Source organism: Pongo abelii, chromosome 9 (genome assembly GCF_028885655.2).
Source record: "Pongo abelii isolate AG06213 chromosome 9, NHGRI_mPonAbe1-v2.0_pri, whole genome shotgun sequence".
Taxonomy (NCBI): Eukaryota; Metazoa; Chordata; class Mammalia; order Primates; family Hominidae; genus Pongo; species Pongo abelii.
Genome location: NC_071994.2, coordinates 129604709 through 129625337, shown reverse-complemented (window position 1 = coordinate 129625337; position 20629 = coordinate 129604709). Strand labels below are relative to the sequence as shown.

At 53.8% G+C, this 20629-nt stretch overlaps 2 protein-coding genes across 8 annotated transcripts in view; both read right to left on the bottom strand.

The window, feature by feature from the left end:
* ST3GAL4 (ST3 beta-galactoside alpha-2,3-sialyltransferase 4) overlaps positions 1–8997 on the bottom strand; it is a 63649-nt gene extending 54652 nt beyond the window's left edge. For 2 of the 7 annotated variants that reach the window (XM_054523639.2, XM_063727862.1), the window contains exon 1: positions 8835–8996. The gene's annotated coding sequence lies outside the window, so the exon portion shown is untranslated. Of the gene's footprint in view, positions 1–8379; positions 8696–8834 lie in introns of those variants that run through there. The other 5 variants (XM_063727861.1, XM_024254433.3, XM_063727860.1 and 2 more) reach the window with 4 other exon arrangements.
* Positions 8998–14185: 5188 nt separating this feature from the next.
* DCPS (decapping enzyme, scavenger) overlaps positions 14186–20629 on the bottom strand; it is a 46777-nt gene continuing 40333 nt past the window's right edge. Inside the window, exon 6 of the mRNA XM_002822685.5 lies at positions 14186–18824. Coding sequence (XP_002822731.3) covers positions 18558–18824 — 267 coding nt within the window. The 3' untranslated portion in view covers positions 14186–18557. The remainder of the gene's footprint in view (positions 18825–20629) is intronic.

Below are 20629 nucleotides of genomic sequence, written 5' to 3'. Positions count from 1 at the left end.
CCCTCCTGAGCACTGCAAGAGGAGTGGTCAGAGGGATTCTGGAACCAGGGCTGGGGCCTGGGGGAAGGCAATGGAAGCCAGGAACTGATTCCCCTTTTACGGCATTTATACAGTTACAGGCTGCGGCCAAGGACCAGCCTCCCAAGTCCAGCCCAATACCTGACCTCACCTCACCCCAGACAGGTCCCACGGCCCCTCCTCAGCCCATCCAGGACTGGTGGGAAAGGTCCAAAGAAAAGAAGACAAAGCATCCACAAGCAGAGGTCAGTGGCTGGACTCCACCCTCCCCTCCCGAGGAAGCAGGAGGCAGAACTGGGAGGTCAAGACCAGCACTTCCCCCTCCTGCTCCCACCCTCTCCTCCCCTCTGGTCCTCGTCTCCTGCCCTCTCCTCCCGGTCCCTGTGTCCTTTCCAGCCATCCCATCCTGGTGTCTCCTGGTCCCCATCTCCACCTCCTCCTCCTTTCCTCCTCTGCCCACAGCCCCTGGTTATGTAAGGGGCTTGGGAACACACAGAGGGAGCTTTGTTGTCAAACCAAATCCATATGGAGCCGGAATGGGCCAACGCAGCTGTTCCCCATTCCCTCTGCCTTGGCAGGGTTGGGACTCCGGGCAGGGAGCCCCTACACCCCGCCATTTTGGGAGATGGGGGACAAACACTTGCCCCCGGGCCGCCAGGCAGCTGAATGGGTGGTCAGGGATCAGTCTCCACTGTGTGGAACCACAGCAGGGGACCAGCTGGTCCCTAAGGCCGAACAAAGCTACAGTACAAAGTGAGGGTCACAAAGCCAATAGAGGCAAGCTCTGGGCTGGGGCAGGGCGACACGGTGCTGGGCTTGGGAGGGTGGGGAGTGTATCCAGACCCTCACACAGAACACTGTTGTGTGCTCACCTCAATGGGGTCTGAGAGTAGAAAACTGTGTCGGCCAACCCCCCTCATTCGAGCAGGTTCCCCTGGGAGAAACAGCTCAAGAGAGAGGAGGGTGAAGGGTTCAGGTCCCAAGCTAGGGAAGCTTAGTCAGCCCATCTTTGGAGACCCTGAGGCCCCAGAAAGACAAGATCCCACTGTCCTTTGCAGGAAGATGTCCAAAGAATTGCATGAGGGCTCGGGAGCTAAGCTAAAGATAAAAGCATTGCATACTTTGGGCAGGCACTGTCTCTTCGCCAAACTCAACCCCTGGAAGAGCCATTTTCGTTCGAAAATGCTGGAGCTGCCAACAGAAGGAACTGATTCCTGCTCCCATGGGCTCCCAATGAAGGCTCTCCTGAACATCCCCGGCCTCCGGGCAACCCAACCCAGCCACCCCCAAAGTCCCGGTTCCACTATGAGGACAACCTGAATGCTGAGGCTGGAGAAAAAAGGCGGATCAGAGAAGCAAGGGCAAGGAGAGAACGCAGAGGAGGCAAAAAGGAAGGAAGAGGGATCACTGAAGATGGTGAGAAATCTAGGGGTGGAAAGAGAAGGCAGGCAGAAAGGGATTGAAGAAGAGCACGGCTCAAACAGGGACAGGAAGGAGATGGGGGCAGGAGGTCTAGAGAAACGGCCCACACTGCCTGTGAGGACAATCTCCCATGCTCCATCAACACCCGCTCCTCGGCCAGCCCCTCATTCAGTCCAGCCCTGCTGGGGAGGGATTTCTAGACCACTCATCTTAGCCCACCCAGTCCTAGGGGCCTGGAGAACAGACCAGCTGAATGGGCCAGGCATGAGGTAGGGGCTGGAGAGACAGAGAGAGAAGGGTTACTCCTGAGGCTCAGCCCAATTACCTGCTCCCTGCCTGTGGGGAGAGAGGTGCTCTGTGACCTTAAACAACTAAGTTACTTTTCTGAGTCTCTGCTCCCTCATTTGTAATATGACAGCCAACCTCTGAGGCCTCTCCCAGCCTAAAAAATGTTTGTTTGCCCATCACCAGGCTGTGCGACGTGGCAGATACTCTTACCCCAATTAACACAGATGCTAATTGAGTGCCAGAGTGCAAGACCTGCCTGAGGTCACATAACTGGTAAATGGACAGGGACAAAGGATGCCAGGACAGCTCCTAGTGAGCCACCTGCCCCTCTTCCCCTGGGCCAGAAAGTAGACCCTCTTCAGTCTTTGGACCCCACCCTGGAATCCCAGAAAAGCACACCAGCCAGCATTTATAGAGTGCTGGAGTCCGGGCACTGGATGTTATCTGAAATGTTATCCCATTAAGAAGTGTTGGTCAAGCAGAGCACAGTAGTTCACGCCTATAATCCCAGCACTTTGGGAGGCCGAGGCAGGTGGATCATTTGAGGTCAGGAGTTTGAGACCAGCTTGGCCAACATGGTGAGACCCCCCCCCCTCCCTCCCGGCTTTCTCTACTAAAAATACAAAAATTAGCCGGGTGTGGTGGTGGGCACCTGTAATCCCAGCTACTCGGGAGGCTGAGGTAGGAGAATCTTGCTTGAACCTGGGAGGCAGAGGTTGCAGTGAGCTGAGATTGCGCCACTGCACTCCAGCCTGGGCAACAGAGTGAGACTCCATCTTAAAAAAAAAAAAAAAAAAAAAAAGGAAGCAATGTTGGCCGGACAGAGTGTCTCACTCCTGTAATCCTGGCACTCTGGGAGGCTCAGGCGGGCAGATCACCTGAGGTCAGGAGTTTGAGACCAGCCTGGCCAACACGGTGAAACCCCATTTCTACTAAAAGTACAAAAATTAGCCAGGCGTGGTGGCACACACCTGTGATCCCAGCTACTTGGGAGGCTGAGGCAGGAGAATCACTTGAACCCAGGAGGCAAAGGTTGCAGTAAGCCGAGATCGCACCACTGCACTCCAGCCTGGGCGATAGAGCCAGACTCCATCTCAAAAAAAAAAAAAAAAAAAAAAAAAAAGAAGTGTTAATTTCTCGGAGAAGGAAATGGAGGCTACAGTGGCAGGCTGCAAGCTGTATTCAAGGCTATGCGTGGAAGGAAGGGCTGAGAGCCTCCAACCTACTTCTAGGAATACAAATCTCACAGCTCCATACCACCACCTCAGGCACTAACCCCAGAACCACCTACCTTTGGTTCAGCCTGAGCCCCACTGAGGTCCATGCTGGGGTCACCCCAGCACAGGGTTCCCTCCCTGTCACAGGCATAGGACCTGCAGGGAGTGGAGAATGCAGGGGGAGGAAGTGCCGGTGCTGGGTGGCCAGGGAGGCTTCCCAGGACTGGGGCTTCAGTTGATACTGAAGGACATTTGCAGTCTAGCAAGGTCGTTACCAACAATGCCCAAGCCATGCGAGGGGGCAGCAGAAGCAAAGGCGAGGAGGTGAGACCACACACGGCATGCTACCAGAACATGAGAACCACAGGGGTCACAACTGGAACTCAATGGGGGTTTTCAAAAAAAAAAAATTAAAGCCAAGAAACCCTCTGTCACAGTTTCAAAAAAAAAATTTAAGTGGAAACGCAATATGTACAAGGAATAAAAGTGGAGCTGTTCAGGAGGAGGCAAATGTGGGTGAACCCCTCGCTCTTCCAAAACCGTCACTCCTTCTCAGGACCCAAGTGAGGGTTCCACCGTAGGTGTACCTTTCTTGGGTCTCAAATAAGGAGAGGACTGACATAGGGATTGGAGCTGAGGTCAGGACCTGTCTGCAGGAACCTGAAGGTTACTAGGGAGGCGTGATGGGTAGAGAAATGTGGCCAGCTGACCCTGTGGTGGGTGGAATGGGGCATGCACTCCTCAGGGGACAAGCTCCTGCCCATTCTCACCTGGGTTCCTGCCTGCCTCTCTGGTGTCTGAACAGAGACCCCCAAGGTGGCAGCACACAGCTGGAGCCAGACCTTTCTCTGGCAAACAGCTCAACTGGCAAAAGGGAAACTTCTTCCCTTTGCCCTGGGAGGAGGAAGCAAAGTAAAGATGCAGCAAAGACAAATCAGCATACCTGAGCTGCATTTCCATCACTCATCACACAAGAATCTATTGAGTGCTTATTGTTTGCTAGACATCATTCCAGGCATTAAGAAAAGATACCAGTGAACAAGACAGACATGCTCGGCTGGGCGCGGTGGCTCACGCCTGTAATCCCAGCACTTTGGGAGGCTGAGGCGGGCGGATCACGAGGTCAGGAGTTCGAGACCAGCCTGGCCAACATGATGAAGCCCTGTCTCTACTAAAAATACGAAAATTAGCCAGGCGTGGTGGCGGGCGCCTGTAATCTCAGCTACTCAGGAGGCTGAGGCAGGAGAATAACTTGAAACCAGAAGATGGAGGTTGCAGTTAGCCGAGATGGTGCCACTGCACTCCAGCCTAGGCAACAAGAGCAAAACTCTGTCTCAAAACCAAACCAAAACAAACAAACAAAAACCAGCCTGGGCAACATGGCAAAACCCTGTCTCTACAAAAAAAAGAAAAATTAGCCTAGTGTGGTGGCGCATACCTACAGTCATGAGCAAGTCAGCTGCCTCCTCGCCTGCCCAGAACTCCGCGGATCCCTCAGCCTCTGCCCTCGTCAGTCCCTTGCATGACTTCCCTCCGAATGATCAGAACCCAGTGGGAACCCAGGGTATACCCCAGCTGGCCCCTAATTCTCTCCTGCCAGGAATCCCTCCTCCCAACCTGAGCAACCTCTAAGAGACAGGGAGGGCTGCTGGTGCAGAGCTTGTCTGTGGGCAAAACAGCTCACCATGTCGGAAGGAGAATTGGGTCTTTGGGAGCTTCTCTGGCCTTGAGCCAGCCCAGGACGGGCATCAAGGAGGGCCAGGCAGCCAAGGTGCTTCTGCCTGGCAGGAATCAGGATGCCAGACGCCAGGAACAGCCACCTTGGCTGGGTTCCCTGTTCTTAGACCCCATAGGGCCCCTCCCCTTCCCCACGTGTGGCCGTGGTTGCCTTGCAGCCCCGTGGGCGGCAGCCACGTTTCCAAAGGAATAGGAGCTGCAGGCAGGCCAGATGGAAGCAATTGCCAAGGGAAAGCAGCAGAGATGGGGGCTGGGGAGGCTGGGAGGGCCCGCTGGGAAGGAGGGAAGGAGCGAAGGAGGAAGGAGGGAGGGAGGAGAACCTTGTCCTGCCCCGCCCCTCCCTACTGAGAAAGCGGACAAGCGTGTGCTCAGGGTACGGGCCTCACCGGGATGTGGGGTTCGGGAGAGCACTCAGAGGTCAGGGTTTGTGTTCCACATTTGACACTAATACACTGTGGCCCTGAGCAAACCCCTTCACGCCTTTGAGCTGGGATCTGTTTCTTCATGGGGCAAAATGAGCAAACTCCAGGGGGCAGTTGAGAACTGGGCTGAAAAGTGAAGGTTTTGGAAGCAGGCCTGGATTTGAGTCCTAGCTCAGCTGCTTACGAGCTGTGTGACCTTGGCCAAGTAACTTAATACTTCAATCCTCCATTTCTTCATTTATAAATGGGCTTAATTACAGGGTTGTGTGAGGCTCACATGAAGGGATGTAAAGTGTCTAGCACATCTTTTTTTTTTTTTAAGTTTATTGGCCCAGGCTTTTAATAAGTGCCTGATTGCTAAATGGTAATATTTTTGTTATTTGCTGAGGCCATTTTCATTATGGGGACAGATGTACAGATGTTCACCCATGCTGCAGTTGGCAGAGGACGCACAGCACAAGTAGGGTCACTGCAGACCAGCATTCCCTAGCACTCTCCAAACTGGTCCCAGCACTCTTTGGGGCTGCCTCCCCTAAACAGGAAAGCAAGATCCTGAGGACCCCAACCCCCATGCACAGGCTTGAATGAGCTGCAGGTGGGACAAAGGAACTCTCCTACTCAGGTGCTTCTGGGCTTCTGCAGCCAGGCCTTCCTCACAATCAAGGCCCAGGTGGGAAACTGGAGGCCCAGCCAGACCCACACCTCACTTCAGCCCAAGCAGCTGCAGCCTCCTCCCTACTGGGCCAGCAGTGGAACCCAGGGCTTCAGTCCAGGCAACCCTACCATCTTATCACATCCTATCACAGGGCAGTGTGGGGTGCAGGGGAACAGAGATGGGGTTGTGGCCTGGCTGTAGGTCCCAGGTAAAGGGCTCAGCCAACACTAAAAACCCACAGCTCTGGACACTCACACCCTCTAACCCCGAAAAGCAACAACCCAAGCAACCCTTTGGGGGAATTCAGCCCCTGCAGGGCTCAGGGGCTCCGGTCGGAAGCTGACCAGCACTTGGCTAGGCCCTGGGCATCGCATGCTGCTGCTCTCACGTGAAGCTACACTGACCACTTCCTCAGTCTGTAGAATAAAGGACATCATTCACACACCTCCCTCCCCCAAATGTGGCAGGTGTTAGGGGTGATTCTGAGGCCAGGGACAGCCAGTAGTCCATCCAGGGCCACTCAGGACACTCATACAGAAGCCTCTGAGAAGGGGGCAACAAAGAAGAGGGGGTTAATGACAACAGTCACCCAAATCTGCCTGCACTCAGCATTTCCTCCCAGCAACCAAAAGCTTCAGGTCAAGGTCGTGGGTCTTGAGTAGGAAGGAGGATCCCAGCGTGAGGGGAACACAGAGCGGGAGCTAAGCCGCCAGCCCAGTGCGACTGAACTGAGGGGGCAGGAAGCAGGGGCTGTTTGGGGTGTCTCACCCTGCGATGCTGGACTGCCCCGCTCTCCAGCATCCAAAGTCCATCTCCGAGGGGCCAGGAGCTGGGCTAGGCTCTAGCGGCTGCCTTGATGGCAATCTGTAGGCTTGGACTTCAGACCCTACTTGGGGTCCAAGCTCCCTCTTCATCCCCTGCGGGCCCCTCAGCCAGCTCCTTTCCCTATCGGCCCAGGGTCTGGAACTTGGCAGGCATGGAAACATTTGTATTAGTCCGAGATAGAGGGGTCCCTTTCCTCCAACAGATGGTGCAAACCTTTGAGCCATTCTGAGAAGAATTCCCAATTCCATTGGGACAACCCCTGGAGCAGCCTCTCTGAGGAGAGACCCAGAGAACGTGCCCAAGTCAGACCTGGGGTAGCCCCCAAGGCAAGGGCAGATGGCGGCCAGTGGGGAGTTAGGACAGAATGACAGCTCAAGATGGAGCACAGAAAGGGGGTCTGGCCTCTCTGCTCCTGCTGGGGAAGGGAGCCCTTTCCAGGATTAAAAGTCCAGAAAGGAGCAGATTCTTAGTTCTATCCAGAAAACTGGATTCTAGGAGTCTAACGAGGTTGGGAGGCTGGCGGGGGCACGGCACTCTCTTCCTGAGAAGCAGAGGGCCAGTCACTGCTTCCCACAGGCAAGGCAGCCCAGAGGCACCTCAGCCTGGGCCGCCAGCTCACAGAGAAGGCGGCCCTGTTGTCTCTGAACAACAACCCATCCCCAAGCTAAAGACACCCACTCTGCCCAAAGTCCAAGCTGGCAATTTCCAATTCACTTTTCTAACTCCTCCTTCCATGTGCACCCTCACAACCTCGGTTGCCATCTTGGGGTCTGGGGGATCTGGCCCCAACTCCTGGCAAGCTCCCCATGTCTCGACAGAGCCCAGGGCCCATGGCGCAGCTTAGGATCACCCACCCAGCGCAATGGGGCCGGGCACAGGAGCAGCCTGGGAGTGGGCCAGGAGCAGGGCAGGGAACGGTCAAGGGGCATTCCCAGACCAGCTCTCAGCAAGCAGAACAGCCTCCCCAGTTCATTTCTAGGCCCCAAACAGCAGGCACGTCCCCGGAACCCGCTCTAGAATTATCGGGCAGCTTTGGAGAGTAACAGCATGGGAGAAATATTACCAATAGTGAACATTTATACAGCCCTTCCTCCGTGCAGGCGCCTTTCAAAGCACTTAGCACATATCAACTCATTTAAAATCCCCCTGGCAGATGCCAGGGCCAGGACCTAGAGGAGGTGGAGTCTGTAGGACGGGTCCGGCACAGCTCAGGAGAGAGTGATACGAGTGTGTGTCTCTTGTGAGAACTCAGCCTGTACCAGGCCTGTTCCCAAAGTTCACAAAGAATGAGTCCGCCTGAGCCTGGCTTCCACGCGGTACCCCCCTCCGGCGGTGGAAAGTACAGGCTTCCCCAAGAGGCCTGTTGGGGGTGCCAGCCTGTGGGTGGCCATGAGGTCAGACAGGGCACAGCTGGGCACCCGAACACTGCCTACACTCCCAGTCTTCTGGCAGCAGTTCCCTTAAGCCAGGCCCTCGGGACCCAGGCTGGGGAGCAGAAGCAGCAGCCACAGTAGGTCAGGCCTCACGCTGCCCAGACAGAGCCTCCCCTCCAGGACTGGGAATGGAGGGGCAGTGCTGGCAGACATGTTGGCAGTTCTGGGCTGGCCGGGAGGTCCCTGCCAGCGAGGCCCCCGAGGAAACACCCACAGCAGACAGCTGAGCCCACTCCCCCCATCGCATCCCTCCCACTGCTCACCACCCATGCAGCTCTGAGGCACAGTGGCCTAGGCCTGACGACCCCCATAACGTGGCCCTAGGACGCTGGGCACAGCCGGCCTCCCACTGACAACTCCACCTTTGGGTCCTGCTCAGCGACCTTGCGAATCCTGCACACAGGCGGACCCCGCAAAGCCTGTCACCTCCAGCACAGTCAGCTCCCAAGTGCTGGACCTGACCGGGGTAGTTGTGGGAGAAACCATCGCTCGAGGATGCTGGAGGTGGGGGCCGCCGCTTCAGTCCGGGCGCAGGGCTGGGGGAGTGGGGGCGGAAACTTTCCGCAGGACTGTCCCGCTTGCTCACTCCAAGGGAGCGGAGAGGATCCGGCTTCCCGCGAAAATCTGGTCCAGGGAAAGGGACCCCGGAAAGCAGCTCCGCAGGGCTGTGGCCGCCCCACCCCGACCCGCGCTGCGCCCACGTGCAGGGCCCGACCCCCTCCTGGAGGCGCTGCGCCGGCTGGGGTCAGGCGGCCGAGGACCCCGCGGCTCCCCGCCCCGCCCCGCGGGCCCCCGCGCACTGCCGCCGCGTACTCACCCTCACGGGTGGAGCGGGGCGGGGCAGCACAGTTCCGCGCGCAGCTCCGATCCGCTAGGCGCACCGACCGGCGGCGCAGCGCTGGCGCGATGGCTCGGCTCGGCCCGGTCCCTGTCCCGGGCGCGGGGCCGGCCTGGGAGCGGGCGAGTCCGCCTGCAGGGGAGGCGGGGACCCAGGCCCGGGTTGGGGGCGGGGAAGGGGCTGGACACGCTTGCGCACACGGCGGCCCGACTCCCAGGAGCTCCCGGGAGGGGTAGAAAGGGCGGGGTGGAGGAGGGGGAAGGGTGGGGGCGATGCCGCGCGGTCGCCGGCTTGGGATAGTGTGCGCGCCTCCGAGACCCGGACGGAGGCAGGCAGGGGCGCCGTGGGTGCCAGAGGGGCGGAGAGGCGGAAGAGGAGGCCTGATGGGGTGAGCACAGGGCCAGGGCAGGCACTGCCTGTGAATGGCGCCAGGGTGGGTATGCCCAGGGCAGCCAACGCGCACCCTCCCGGGAACAATGAGAATCAAGAAAGGGTTCAGTGCTCTGTCGCACGGGGAACCGTGTCCTTCCCTTACTGGGGAAACTGAGGCAGGGTCCTGTTCCGGGAGCCTATGCTTCCCATGCCCCATGCACGCAAGGCAGCCAGTCAGTCCCCTGGGCCCAGACGTGGGCCCTTCCTCTGCTTCGGTTGGGGCCTGCCGCCCCTAAACTGCTCTCTCTGCACCAATCACTTGCATACTGTTTATCTTGGCCTCAGAAAGTTTCTCAGTTTCCTTTCCGTTATTGAAGGCGCCAGGCATCCTGTCTCCAGGAAGAAACCCCGGGGCCCCTGACCCTGGTTCCTTGGACCCAGGCATCCCCCCAAATAAACCTGGGAAATGCCCAGGCTGAAGAACAGTTCAGAAGTCACCCTACAGGACAATCCACAGCCCCTTAGGCCAGTCCCTTTCATAGGTCAGCACAGTGTTTCCGGAGCCCCACGTATGAACGACCCTGTGCCGGGAGCGCCAGGGGCTCCAAGGAAAGTATCAGACCCATTCCCTGTCCCCAGGAAGCTTACCATCCAGCGGCACAGAGAAGGCTCACCATGGACTCCATTCAAGAACGAGGCAGGATAGGATGTGACTAAGTGCAAGGTGTGAGTAACTGACAGTAAGTGCAAGGGGGTTCAGAGAAGTGGCAGCTCCAAGCCTGCTTCTGCTGAAGCTGGAGGGCTTATCTGTCAAGAACCCCCAACTCAGGAAGCTCTGCTCCAAATGAGCTGAGTAAGGAGAGTCTGCCTCCAAGTTGTTCCTCTGCAGGTGACTGTGCTCCATCCTAAATCATTCCTTGCAGGGGCAGAAGCTGTTTGGCATTTCACCAGTGTCTGATTTTGTTTGAATGTGGTGCCTTTGGCTTAATCAGTCAGACATGCATTCAACAACTATTTATTTATTTATTTATTATTTTGAGACAGTCTCGCTCTGTCGCCAGGCTGGAGTGCACTGGCGTGATCTCGGCTCACTGCAACCTCCGCCTCCCAGTTTCAAGTGATTTTCCTGCAGCCCCTCTCTGGCAGGAGTGGGTGTGAGCAGCAGCGTGGAACAGCTCCTGCCTCTCCGAGTAGCTGGGACTACAGGCGCGCACCACCATGCCCAGCTAATTTTTGTATTTTTAGTAGACACGAGGTTTCACCATGCTGGCCAGGATGGTCTCGATCTCTTGACCTTATGATCTGCCCGCCTCGGCCTCCCAAAGTGTTGGGATTACAGGTGTGAGTCATTCAACAACTATTTATTGCATGCCGTCTCCAGGCCTGGAATTAAGGTGGGTATAAAGAACACAATGACTTAAGTCCCTGCCTTGGGCAAGTCGAGGAAGAGGGAAGAGCCTCCTTGTTCTACAGATGGGAAAACTGGCCCAAAGGGAGTAAGCAGCTGCCCTTAATAACTAAGTGAATCTGACAGAACTGATCCAAGCATCAGCCCAGCCTCTAAACTTGGCCATTTGATGAACTAGATCTAAGCACAGTTTGCAGTTCTTGCCGTGAATCACGCAAATGTCACTCTACCAGAAAATGGAACTTAAGAACCAGCATTTGTTCCTGGAGACCTGAGTTCCAACTCTGTCTCTGCCACTAAATAGCTTTAGTTTTCTTACTGGGGCGGGGGGAGGGGAAAGGAAATAACTGCTTATTCAAAGGGCTATTGTTGGCATTAAATCAGGCAATGGATGCGAATTTGCTCTGAAGGCATAACCTGCTGTATATAAGTGTGTGCTGTTACTATGCAGGTGGCATGCCTTTTCTAACCTATAAGCTGTGTTCAGGCCTCTCCCCCAGCTTATCCCAAGCCTGGTTACTAGGTGCCCAGAAGCTAACTGTAATTCTGCTCCCCTCAGGTTAGGCCACAGTGTGCTTACTCATGATGATCTTCTCCCTCCAGGTTCTTAACAGCATGGCCACAAGCTTAGCTCACTGCCTAGAAGCCATGTCATCTTTGGGGCAGGAGGTAGGCAATTCTGGTGTCTTTCTCCTCTTCTCTTCTCTTTCTTTTTCTTCCTTCTTTCCTTCCTTCCTCTCTCTCTCTTTTCTTTCCATCTTTCCTTCTCCTCTCCTCTTCTCTCCTCTCTCCTCTCCTTGTGCTTTTTTGACCCCAGGCACCCCTTTGGTGCAACTACAACACATTATGAGCGGCTCAGCAAGAGGCAGTAGGATGGGGTAAGCAGGGCTTTGGCCCATGGGGACTGTTTCTTTTGGATGTTAACTGTGCCAAAGTGGGACCAAGGCAACCTGAGGAATAACAGGTCTGAGTCCCCTTCCAAGCCATCAGTGCTGCCTCCATTCCCATTTCCTTTGCCTCCCAAACTCTCCTGTGTTTCTCCTTGGTGGAAGTGGCAGGACACCTCTGTGCTGGGGCAACCAGAGGGGCCTCAGGAGCAGAGGGAGGAGCAGGTGCATCTAGATCTGGGAAGCCCTGGCCCTGCGGCCCCTCTCTGGCAGGAGTGGGTGTGAGCAGCAGCGTGGAACAGCTCCTGTCTCATATGCCACGTTAGCATCCTGCCCACCAAGAGGAGGAAACAGCAAGATGTGTTTGAGGAAGAAATACACCCCATCCAGCATCTCAGATGCTTTTAAAAATAGCAACTCCAGGATGGTATTTCAGCTCCTATTTTTATCAGATTTATATGGCTGGACCATGGAGCTGAGCTGTTCCCAGGGTTCTCAGTAGCAAGAGACATCACTCTTGTAGTGTTAGCTGAAATGCATTCCAGGAACCTGTAGGCTGAAAGAGATCCTGAGAAGTCATTGCACACAGCCCCTGCCTCTGTTTAGGGCCACAGTCAGTTAACCACCAAAAGTTTATGGCTTTTTTCCTTAAAACCTCTTGGTTGGCCAGGAGTGGTGGCTCATGCCTGTAATCTCAGCACTTTGGGAGGCTGAGGTGGGTAGATCACCAGAGGTTGGGATTTCGAGACCAGCCTGGCCAACATGGTGAAACCCCATCTCTACTAAAAACACAAAAATTAACTGGGCATGGTAGTGGGTGCCTGTAATCCCAGCTATTCAGGAGGCTGAGGCAGGAGAATCACTTGAACCCGGGAGGCGGAGGTTGCAGTGAGCCGAGATTGAGCCACTGCACTCCAGCCTGGGCAACAGAGTGAGACTGTCTCAAAAAGTAAATAAATAAAACCTCTTGGTTCCATGCGTAGTCTAGCATTTCGTAGCGCTTCTAATCATGAAGTTATTTTTAATATTGTCTTTGTTTGGTCTGTTATACAAAATGTAGACTGGATGGCTTATAAACTACAGAAATCTCTCACAGTTCTGTAGGCTAGAAAGTCTAAGATGAAGATGCCAGCAGCCTGCTTCCTGGTTCATAGAAGGTCATCTTCTCACTGTAACCTCACAGTAAGAGGAAGGGCCTTAGGGGTGACTCTGGGATCTCTTTTATGAGACACTAATCCCATTAATGGGGGCCCCCCACCCTCATGGCCTAATCACCTCCCAAAGGCCCCACAATTGCCTTGGGTGTTAGGATTTCCACATATGAATTTTAGGGGAACACAGACGTTCAGGCCATAGCAAATATCTTGCCCAAATATCTCTAGTTCCATCCTTTTGGTCACTCTCAGACCAGAACATTTACTGAGTGATTACTATGTCCCACAAAATTCTTATTTAACCCTCAGAAAAACCCTCTGGGGGAAGCATTGTTATCACTCCTATTTCATGAGCAGTTATGTAACTTGCCCCAGATGAGACTTGGTTATGGCACAGATTCTGTGTTGGAGCCTTCAGACCACTCTGCTTCCCAAGCAGGGGAGGAACAGAACATTAAAGATTTTCTTGGCCTTGGCTTTCATTTCTTCATCATGGTTCTGAAGGGAAAATTGGCTACAGTCCTAAATGTATGTGTGGGCCCACACTAGAAGCTCAGCTCTCAGTGCCAGCTACACTGAGCCCTGGTCTCCCTAACTTCTGGGCCTTTATTCTGCTTGTCATTGGGCTGATGACCAAGATCCAGCCTAGAGCACAAGAAGATAAACACTGCGTGATCTTGTGTGTAGAACCTAACCAAGTGGAACTCACAGAAGCAGAGAGTAGAATGGTGGTTGCCTATCGGAATGGGGAGATGGTCAAAGAATGCAAACTTTCAGTTGGATGGGAGGAAGTTCCAGAGATCTATTGTGTCACATGGTGACAATAGTTATAACAATGTACTGGGCGGGGCGCGGTGGCTTACGCCTGTAATCCCAGCACTTTGGGAGGCTGAGGCAGACAGATCACTTGAGGTCAGGAGTTCTAGGCCAGCTTGGCCAACATGGTGAAACCCCGTCTCTACTAAAACTACAAAATTAGCCAGGTGTGGTGGTGTGCGCCTGTAATCTCAGCTACTTGGGAGGCTGAGTTGCTTGAACCCAGGAGGCGGAGGTTGCAGTGAGTTGAGATTGCGCCACTGCCCTCCAGCCTGGGTGACACAGCAAGACTCTGTTTCAAAAACAAAACAAAACAAAAGCAATGTACTGTATACTTGAAAATTGCTCACAGAGATTTTAAGTGTTCTCATCATTACAAAATGGTAAGTATGTGACATAATGCATATGTTAATTAGCCCGATTTAGTGATTCCACAATGTATACATATAACAAAACATCATGTTGTACACCATAAATGTATACTATTTTTATTTGCCAATTAAATATTTTTTTTTAAAGTTTTAGCCTGCAGGTTTAGCTTTTTGGGGCTGAAGCCCCGTAGCCCCCTCCACTTCAACACACTCATCAGCATTGTAATTACCTTGTAATTAATGCCTGTGTTCCTACTAAATTGTAAGCTCCACATGAGCTCTGCCTCCAGGTGCTTGCAAAAAAACCAAAGTGGGGTGGGGGTAGATGCGCAAAACCTGTTTATTAAATTGTATTGAAATCGAAACACTTGAAACAGATTTCATTCCTGCTTATTTTCTAACAGTGGTTAAAACTTGGTAACTTCAAGTTGACATGGATTTCAGAATTCAATGTAATTTCAATAATATTATAATAGAACAAACTTAGGGTTGCCAACATTTATTTTGCTAAGCAAGGCTATTTTAAAAACAACTATCAATAATTATCTTATTTTAAAAAGTACATTTTAACCATATATATACATGTTTGGAATAAAAACAGTCCTTCCTGAGAAGGAAGAGTTGGCAGACCTACATCAACAAAATAAGTATATTCAAATACTTTGGATATGGGAGTATTACAAGAGAAACATTTTCAAGTATTACTTCGTATGTAGTTGTTTCTTATTTCTCAGTTCGGGGATCTGTATTCAACAGGGACATGGAATGTGGAGCCTGAGATGGTATTTTTCTGTTTCATGTTGATAAATAGAGACCACTCAGCAATTTTGCTGTATTAGGAAAGTTTGAGGCAAATGGAGAGAAGCCAAGGAACAATAGCAGTCATGCCTCCAACTGCTTCTTTCCTTCTCCAACCAAGCCAGAAAGAATGTAGGCCAAGTGTTGGGGCTAAAAGCCAGTCGTGGAGCCGTCCAGGATTTATCTAGGAAGGGTGACATCTGCCACTGCTCCAGCAGAGCGGGGGCATGGCATGCTTCCGAGGGCACACAGTTCAACACATGAGGCACTCTCTGCAGCACACAGGACCAAGGTGTCACGCTGCCAGAGGGGCTGGCATTTGCCATTTTGTCAAGGCAGGGCTGCAGCTTGTGGCTTGCTCAGGACAGAAGGATGTTGGGCTCTTAAGTGATAGCAGGAGGAAAGCATGAGGTAGAGGGGCTGGTCCTTACTCTCCATCCCCTGCATGAGATCCAGGAGGCCTCATTCAGAGCCTAGCTCTGGTCCTCCATTCGCCACATGTTTATGGAGCACTTATAGGTGAGTCACCACCCTAGGTTCTGGGGAAATGGTGAACAAAGGGCCAGAAGTGTCTGATTCCTGGAGCTGACGTTCACTCCATAACGCTGGACAAGACATCCTGAGCCCATTTCTTCGTAAAAAGGAACGAGAATGTGTCATGAAATGATCTGCTGTATGAATGTAGTGTTATAATGGCGCTTTGTCTCACAGGTTGGTTTGCTAAGCCAGGTAGTGTCTTAGGGGCCAGGGATACAGAGATAACTAAAACAAAGCTCCCACCCTCAAGACCCTTTCAGTCTAGTGGGGAAAGCGGACAAACTCACAAATAGGAATAAAAGGAGGCACTATATGCAAAGCTATCGTCTTGAGTTACCCAGGAGTCTGATATGAAGGTCACCCTATAAAGACAGACTATGCTTTTCGAGTCTCAATAGGACTTGGCAGAGCAGCCAGCCCTGGTGCACTCTAGACCTTGAGGGTGATAAGCCCAAAGAGGGTTGGATTGAGGGAGGGAGCTGCATGGGGGCCACGGCTGCCAGGGTCCCTGGCGATTACAGCAGCAGAGCACTGGCTGGTTCTGAAGGGGAACCCTTGCCAGGCCTCTAGCAGAGGCTTGTCTTTCCATGTACAAGAAAAGTTAAGTGGTGAGGCCTGGAGAGGGGCCCCCTTCTGTACTGTGGTGAAGATAAATGAGGCTGGGAGAGGAGTGAGGGGATGCTATCCCAGAGAGGCCCCTCCCCACAGAGTGGGCAGAAGGAAAACAGAACTGGCCAGCCCCTCGGGGGGAGTCGAGAAGCCTTCCAGAGTGTGGGTCCCTGTCTCCATGCCCTGCCTCTCTAGACCCAAGTGCCTGCCCTCTGCTGTGACTCCCAGCCTCGTCTGTCCCATTGGGTGAACTCTGTCCCATCTCTCTTGCCCCTCAAACATTTATTCATCCAGTGTCAAATCCCTACCCACCTTCCTCCAGGGGTCAGGCGCTACGAGATGAGGGGAAGGAACGGCAAGGTCAGCGGGAGCCCGTGGAGCCAGACCCTCCAGCAGCACCGTTGGGGGCTGCGCAGGAGGGCAGAGGCTGAGGCCACAGGGAAGGGCTGCTCCACAGGGAGGCCTCCCTCTGCTCCGTGGCAGTTGTACTGCTGGAGATGGAGCCCGTGTTTGCTTGATGGGACCACATCTGCTTTCAGAGGTGAAGCGGGTCACTTCTTTCCCCTGGACCTGGAATGGGTACAACTGAGACCCAGGGAGCATTCTTGCAAGCTGGACACTGCTCTGGGAGAAGATCTCCATCCAACCTCCTGCCCCCAAGACCCCAGCAGCTGCCAGTGTCACTACCCACAAAAGTATTTGCTTAGCCCAAGAAAGAGTCAGATGTGTGGTGGCCATGAAATGGATCCTGCTGGTTCTCTGTCAGACCTCCCCGCATCGGTCACTACCTCAAAGTTCCTTGGCTGCAACTCCATGTTGCCTGAATCTAGGGACTGTTGAAGTACTGCAGGGGGCTGGGCGCGGTGGCTCATGCCTGGAATCCCAGCACTTTGGGAGGCCGAGACGGGTGGATCACCTAAGGGTAGGAGTTGGAGACCAGCCTGGCCAACATGGTGAATCCCCGTCTCTACTAAAAATACAAAAATCAGCTGGGTGTGGGGGCGCACCCCTGTAGTCCCAGCTACTCAGGAGGCTGAGGCAGGAGAATCACTTGAACCCGGGAGGCGGAGGTTGCAGTGAGTCAAGATTGCGCCACTGCACTCCAGCCAGGGCGATGGAGCGAGATTGTCTCAAAAAAAAAAAAAGAGCTGCATGGAAGAATGGCCGAGTGGAGGCCAGTAGCTTCGTTGTGCCTCATCTGAACTCCCTGAAGGCTGAAGCAGGTCCCTGAGGCTTTCTCTGACTACACCCTCCACTCCCCGGCTGTTTCTTTTTTATTTTTTTAATTTTTTTTTTTTTGAGAGGGAGTCTTGCTCTGTCACCCAGGCTGAAGTGCAGTGGCTCGCCGCAACCTCCACCTCCCAGGTTCAAGGGATTCTCCTGCTTCAGCCTCCCAAGTAGCTGAGATTACAGGAGCCTACCACCACACCTGGCTAATTTTTCTATTTTTTAGTAGAGACGGGTTTCACCATGTTGGTGATTCTGCTGTTTCTAAGGAGTCTCTCCCAGGGCCACAGCAGGCCCTGAGACCCTGAAGCAGGTTGGCTGCACCTGGGCTACCACCTGCAAGTAAAGGGGCTAGTCTCTGAATGAGGCTTCCTGGTTCTCAGGCAGGGGATGGAGGGTAAGGACCACCCACTGTGCCTCAAGCTTCCCCCCTGCTATCACTTAAGAGCCTGCCATCCTACCATCCCTGAGAGCTTCCCAAGCAAGGCACAAAATCCACAGCCCTACTCTGACAAAGTGGTAAGCACCAGCCCCTCTGGCAGCATGATGCCTTGGTCCTGTGTGCTGGAGAGAGCCTTGTGTGTTTACTTGTGTGCCCCCCCGTACAAGCCATGTCCCTGCCCTGCTTGAGCCCTGATGGCTCCCTAACTGCTCATCAGCCTCTGACGCTTTGAGGTCCCTTCCTGGTCTCAAGATCCTCTGAACGTCTGCCTCTGATAGGCCTTGAACCCGAGCCGCCTCCGGGCTTTTGTATTCAACTGCAACCATATCATTTGCCCTTGCTGATTCACTGTTTTGCACTTCATCTTCTGGCTGCTTCACGTGAGTCTGTTTTGTCTTCCTGCCGAGATAAAAACTCAAGGCTGAGGACTGGCTGACCAAATAACAGCAAGGCAGGCTTTTCGGGCTTGCATAATCTGATTCTTATTAAAACCCGCCCATTTCCAGGCACCAAGCCCCTATCTTCGTCAACAAGAAGTTTATCAACAGGGTTGAGTGACTCACAGGGAGGTGTGACCTCACTGCTGGAAGGAGGAAGTGCCATCAGAAACCTGTATAGATAATTTCCTGAAAGGTTCCAAGTTTGGTTTTTTGGGGAACTCCTCAAGGAGAGGTGGATGGCAGGGGAAGGAGGAGGGGAGAAGGGGAGGAGCAGAATAAGGAGTACCAACAGGAGAGGCACAGAGTGGGGACAAGGAAGCCACCACAGACGGTGAGCCCTGGGGCTTGGAGAAGGCCCTCGGCACCCTTCCAGGGCAGCTCCCACCCGTCAGTTGAAACCACCACCTGGAGACTTTCCACCATTCTCAAGGCCTTCCCATAGGTTCTACCCACCCACTCTCCCCCACCATCTGCCTGCCTCCCAGGCCACGCTGTCCACACTGAGTGAGCCCGCTAGTTTATTCACTACTAGGAATAAGCCGGTACAAAATACATTTTTAGAAAATTCACTTGGAGATAAAAAATCTTGTCCCCACTCCTCCCCCAATCCTACACATCTGTGCTCTTCTGCCTGAGTTAATTCAGCTTTGCTGAGCCTCCTGCAAGAGCTTGAGCAGGGGGTCGTCAGCCCTGAGGGCGAAGGTGAGCGTGCGCTGCTGGTAGTGCCTGGGGTCACACTCCAGGTTCTCGATCACCTCAGCCAGCAGGTGGGCCCGCTCCACGCCCGAGCCGGGGGCCTCGAAGCCCAGGGCGGTGAAGTGCACGTGCAGGTGGTAATAGGAGGGCAGGTAGTGCAGGTAGACGCGCAGATGGTCTCCCTTCACCCGGTAGCGCTGCAGGATGGCCTCCTGATGAGACAGGGACAGGCAGGTCAGGAGTCACCGTGCTGCCTGAGGCCCGGCGCCATGTCCCCACCTAGACCCTCCTCCCATATGAATCCCGGGTTGGCCTGGGACAGCTCATAAAAACCCTCCAAACAGCTCTCTGCCTGCTGTCTACTTCAGCTTCCTCTGTCTTCTAGTCTAGGAAATCCACAAGTGCAGGTAACAGCAGCAAAGCTGAGGCTCTTTCTCCCAAAAGAAGGGGGGAGCGGCCTCAATCAGCATTCCCCACCCCAACGTGGAAAAAACACTGGCTTCCTCAAACAGTTGCTGCTGGGAATCTTGGAAGGCCCAGTGTCTACAGACAGGGCCCAGATTCCGAAGGCTATGGGGACTTTCATCATTTAGAAGCATTTAATCAGTCAGGAAGTGGATGGGAGGAAGCCTCATTCTCTCTTTTAGCATAGGATAGGGTGGAGCTTGGAAACAATGAAGCTGGGGATGGGGCTATGCTGGGAACTTGGTGAAAGAGCAGGGACTGTGGAAGGGGTGTGGGAGGGGCTGCTCCCACACAGACCTGGCGAAGTCTCAGTGGGCTCCTTGCAGAAGAGGAAAGCATTGACTTTGGCCCTGGCTCCCTTTGCCCACCTCCACCTTGCTCAGGGGTGGGTCTTTTTCTACCAACCTCCACCTTCAGGAGCCTGCAAGGCATGGAATTAAGCGGAGACGCTCATCTCCATTGTGGGCAAATCCCTGAGGTGGTCAGAGGTGAAGAGAAAAATACTAGGGCCTCAGTGGGCTCAGTATATACCCTGGAACTGTGTTCTGCATTTGGAGCTCACCCCAGGAATCCCTGCAGCACGGCGAGACCAGGGCCAAGGCACCCGAGGGGCTTCCTGGAGTAAGTGAGGTCTGTCTGCCAGGGTGGAGCTGTCTGAGCTGCTAGGAAAGGTCAAAGTGTTGGCCTGGCATCTCCCTAAGAGAAAAACACCATTCTCTGCCATTTGTAATATCCAGAGACTGCTTCAGGATCTGAACAAGTCACCCCACAAAGATAAAGGCAGCCGAGGGGTGGTGCCATGTGTCAGCAGGAGGGAAGACAGATTGGGGCCCAGCAGCAGGGGGAAGCTGGGTGTGGAGGGAGGAAAGAGACTTTCCTCCAGGTCTGCATTAACACCTCGAAACATCACTGGTCAAAAAGGGGCAAACCTCTCTCCTGGCTGGGCATCGTTGTGACTGCTAGCTCTGGCGTGTTAGGCAGATCATCACACTTCAGAGTGGAAAAAAGACTGAGACGCAGCCCCTTAGGATGGTGGATTTAGAAGGGATCCAACTAGATAATGTGGTTCAGGGAGGTGAAGTGACCTGCCCCCGGCCACTCAGCTGGTTAGGGTCCAAATGTCAGGCCAGGACCACACCCAAGATTCTAGACACTCTTCCCCCATCTCCCCCTGCTCTTGGGCTCTGTTTAGAGCCCCGATAATTTCATTCAATTCAACAAATATCCCAGAGAGAAAGTATCCCAGAACACCAGGTGCTACAGAATTCAGCCTGTCTTCAATCTAGACAAGGAGACACACGTGTACACACATATCGAAGTCACGTGCCCATACTCCCAAGAAACTCTGGCATGATGTGGTTGTCATGGTTGTCATGAGAGAGACAGGTGATCCTGGAGTAGGAGGGGCCAGGACTTAAGGACCAGAGTCTATGGGGTGAGGGGTGGAAGTGCATCCCAGATGGAGAAAGGCCGGGGAAGGCGTGTGAGGGTGAGGAAAGGTGGCAGGACCAGGGACAAAGAGCCCTGCTCTTCAACCTCAAGAGCCTAATGG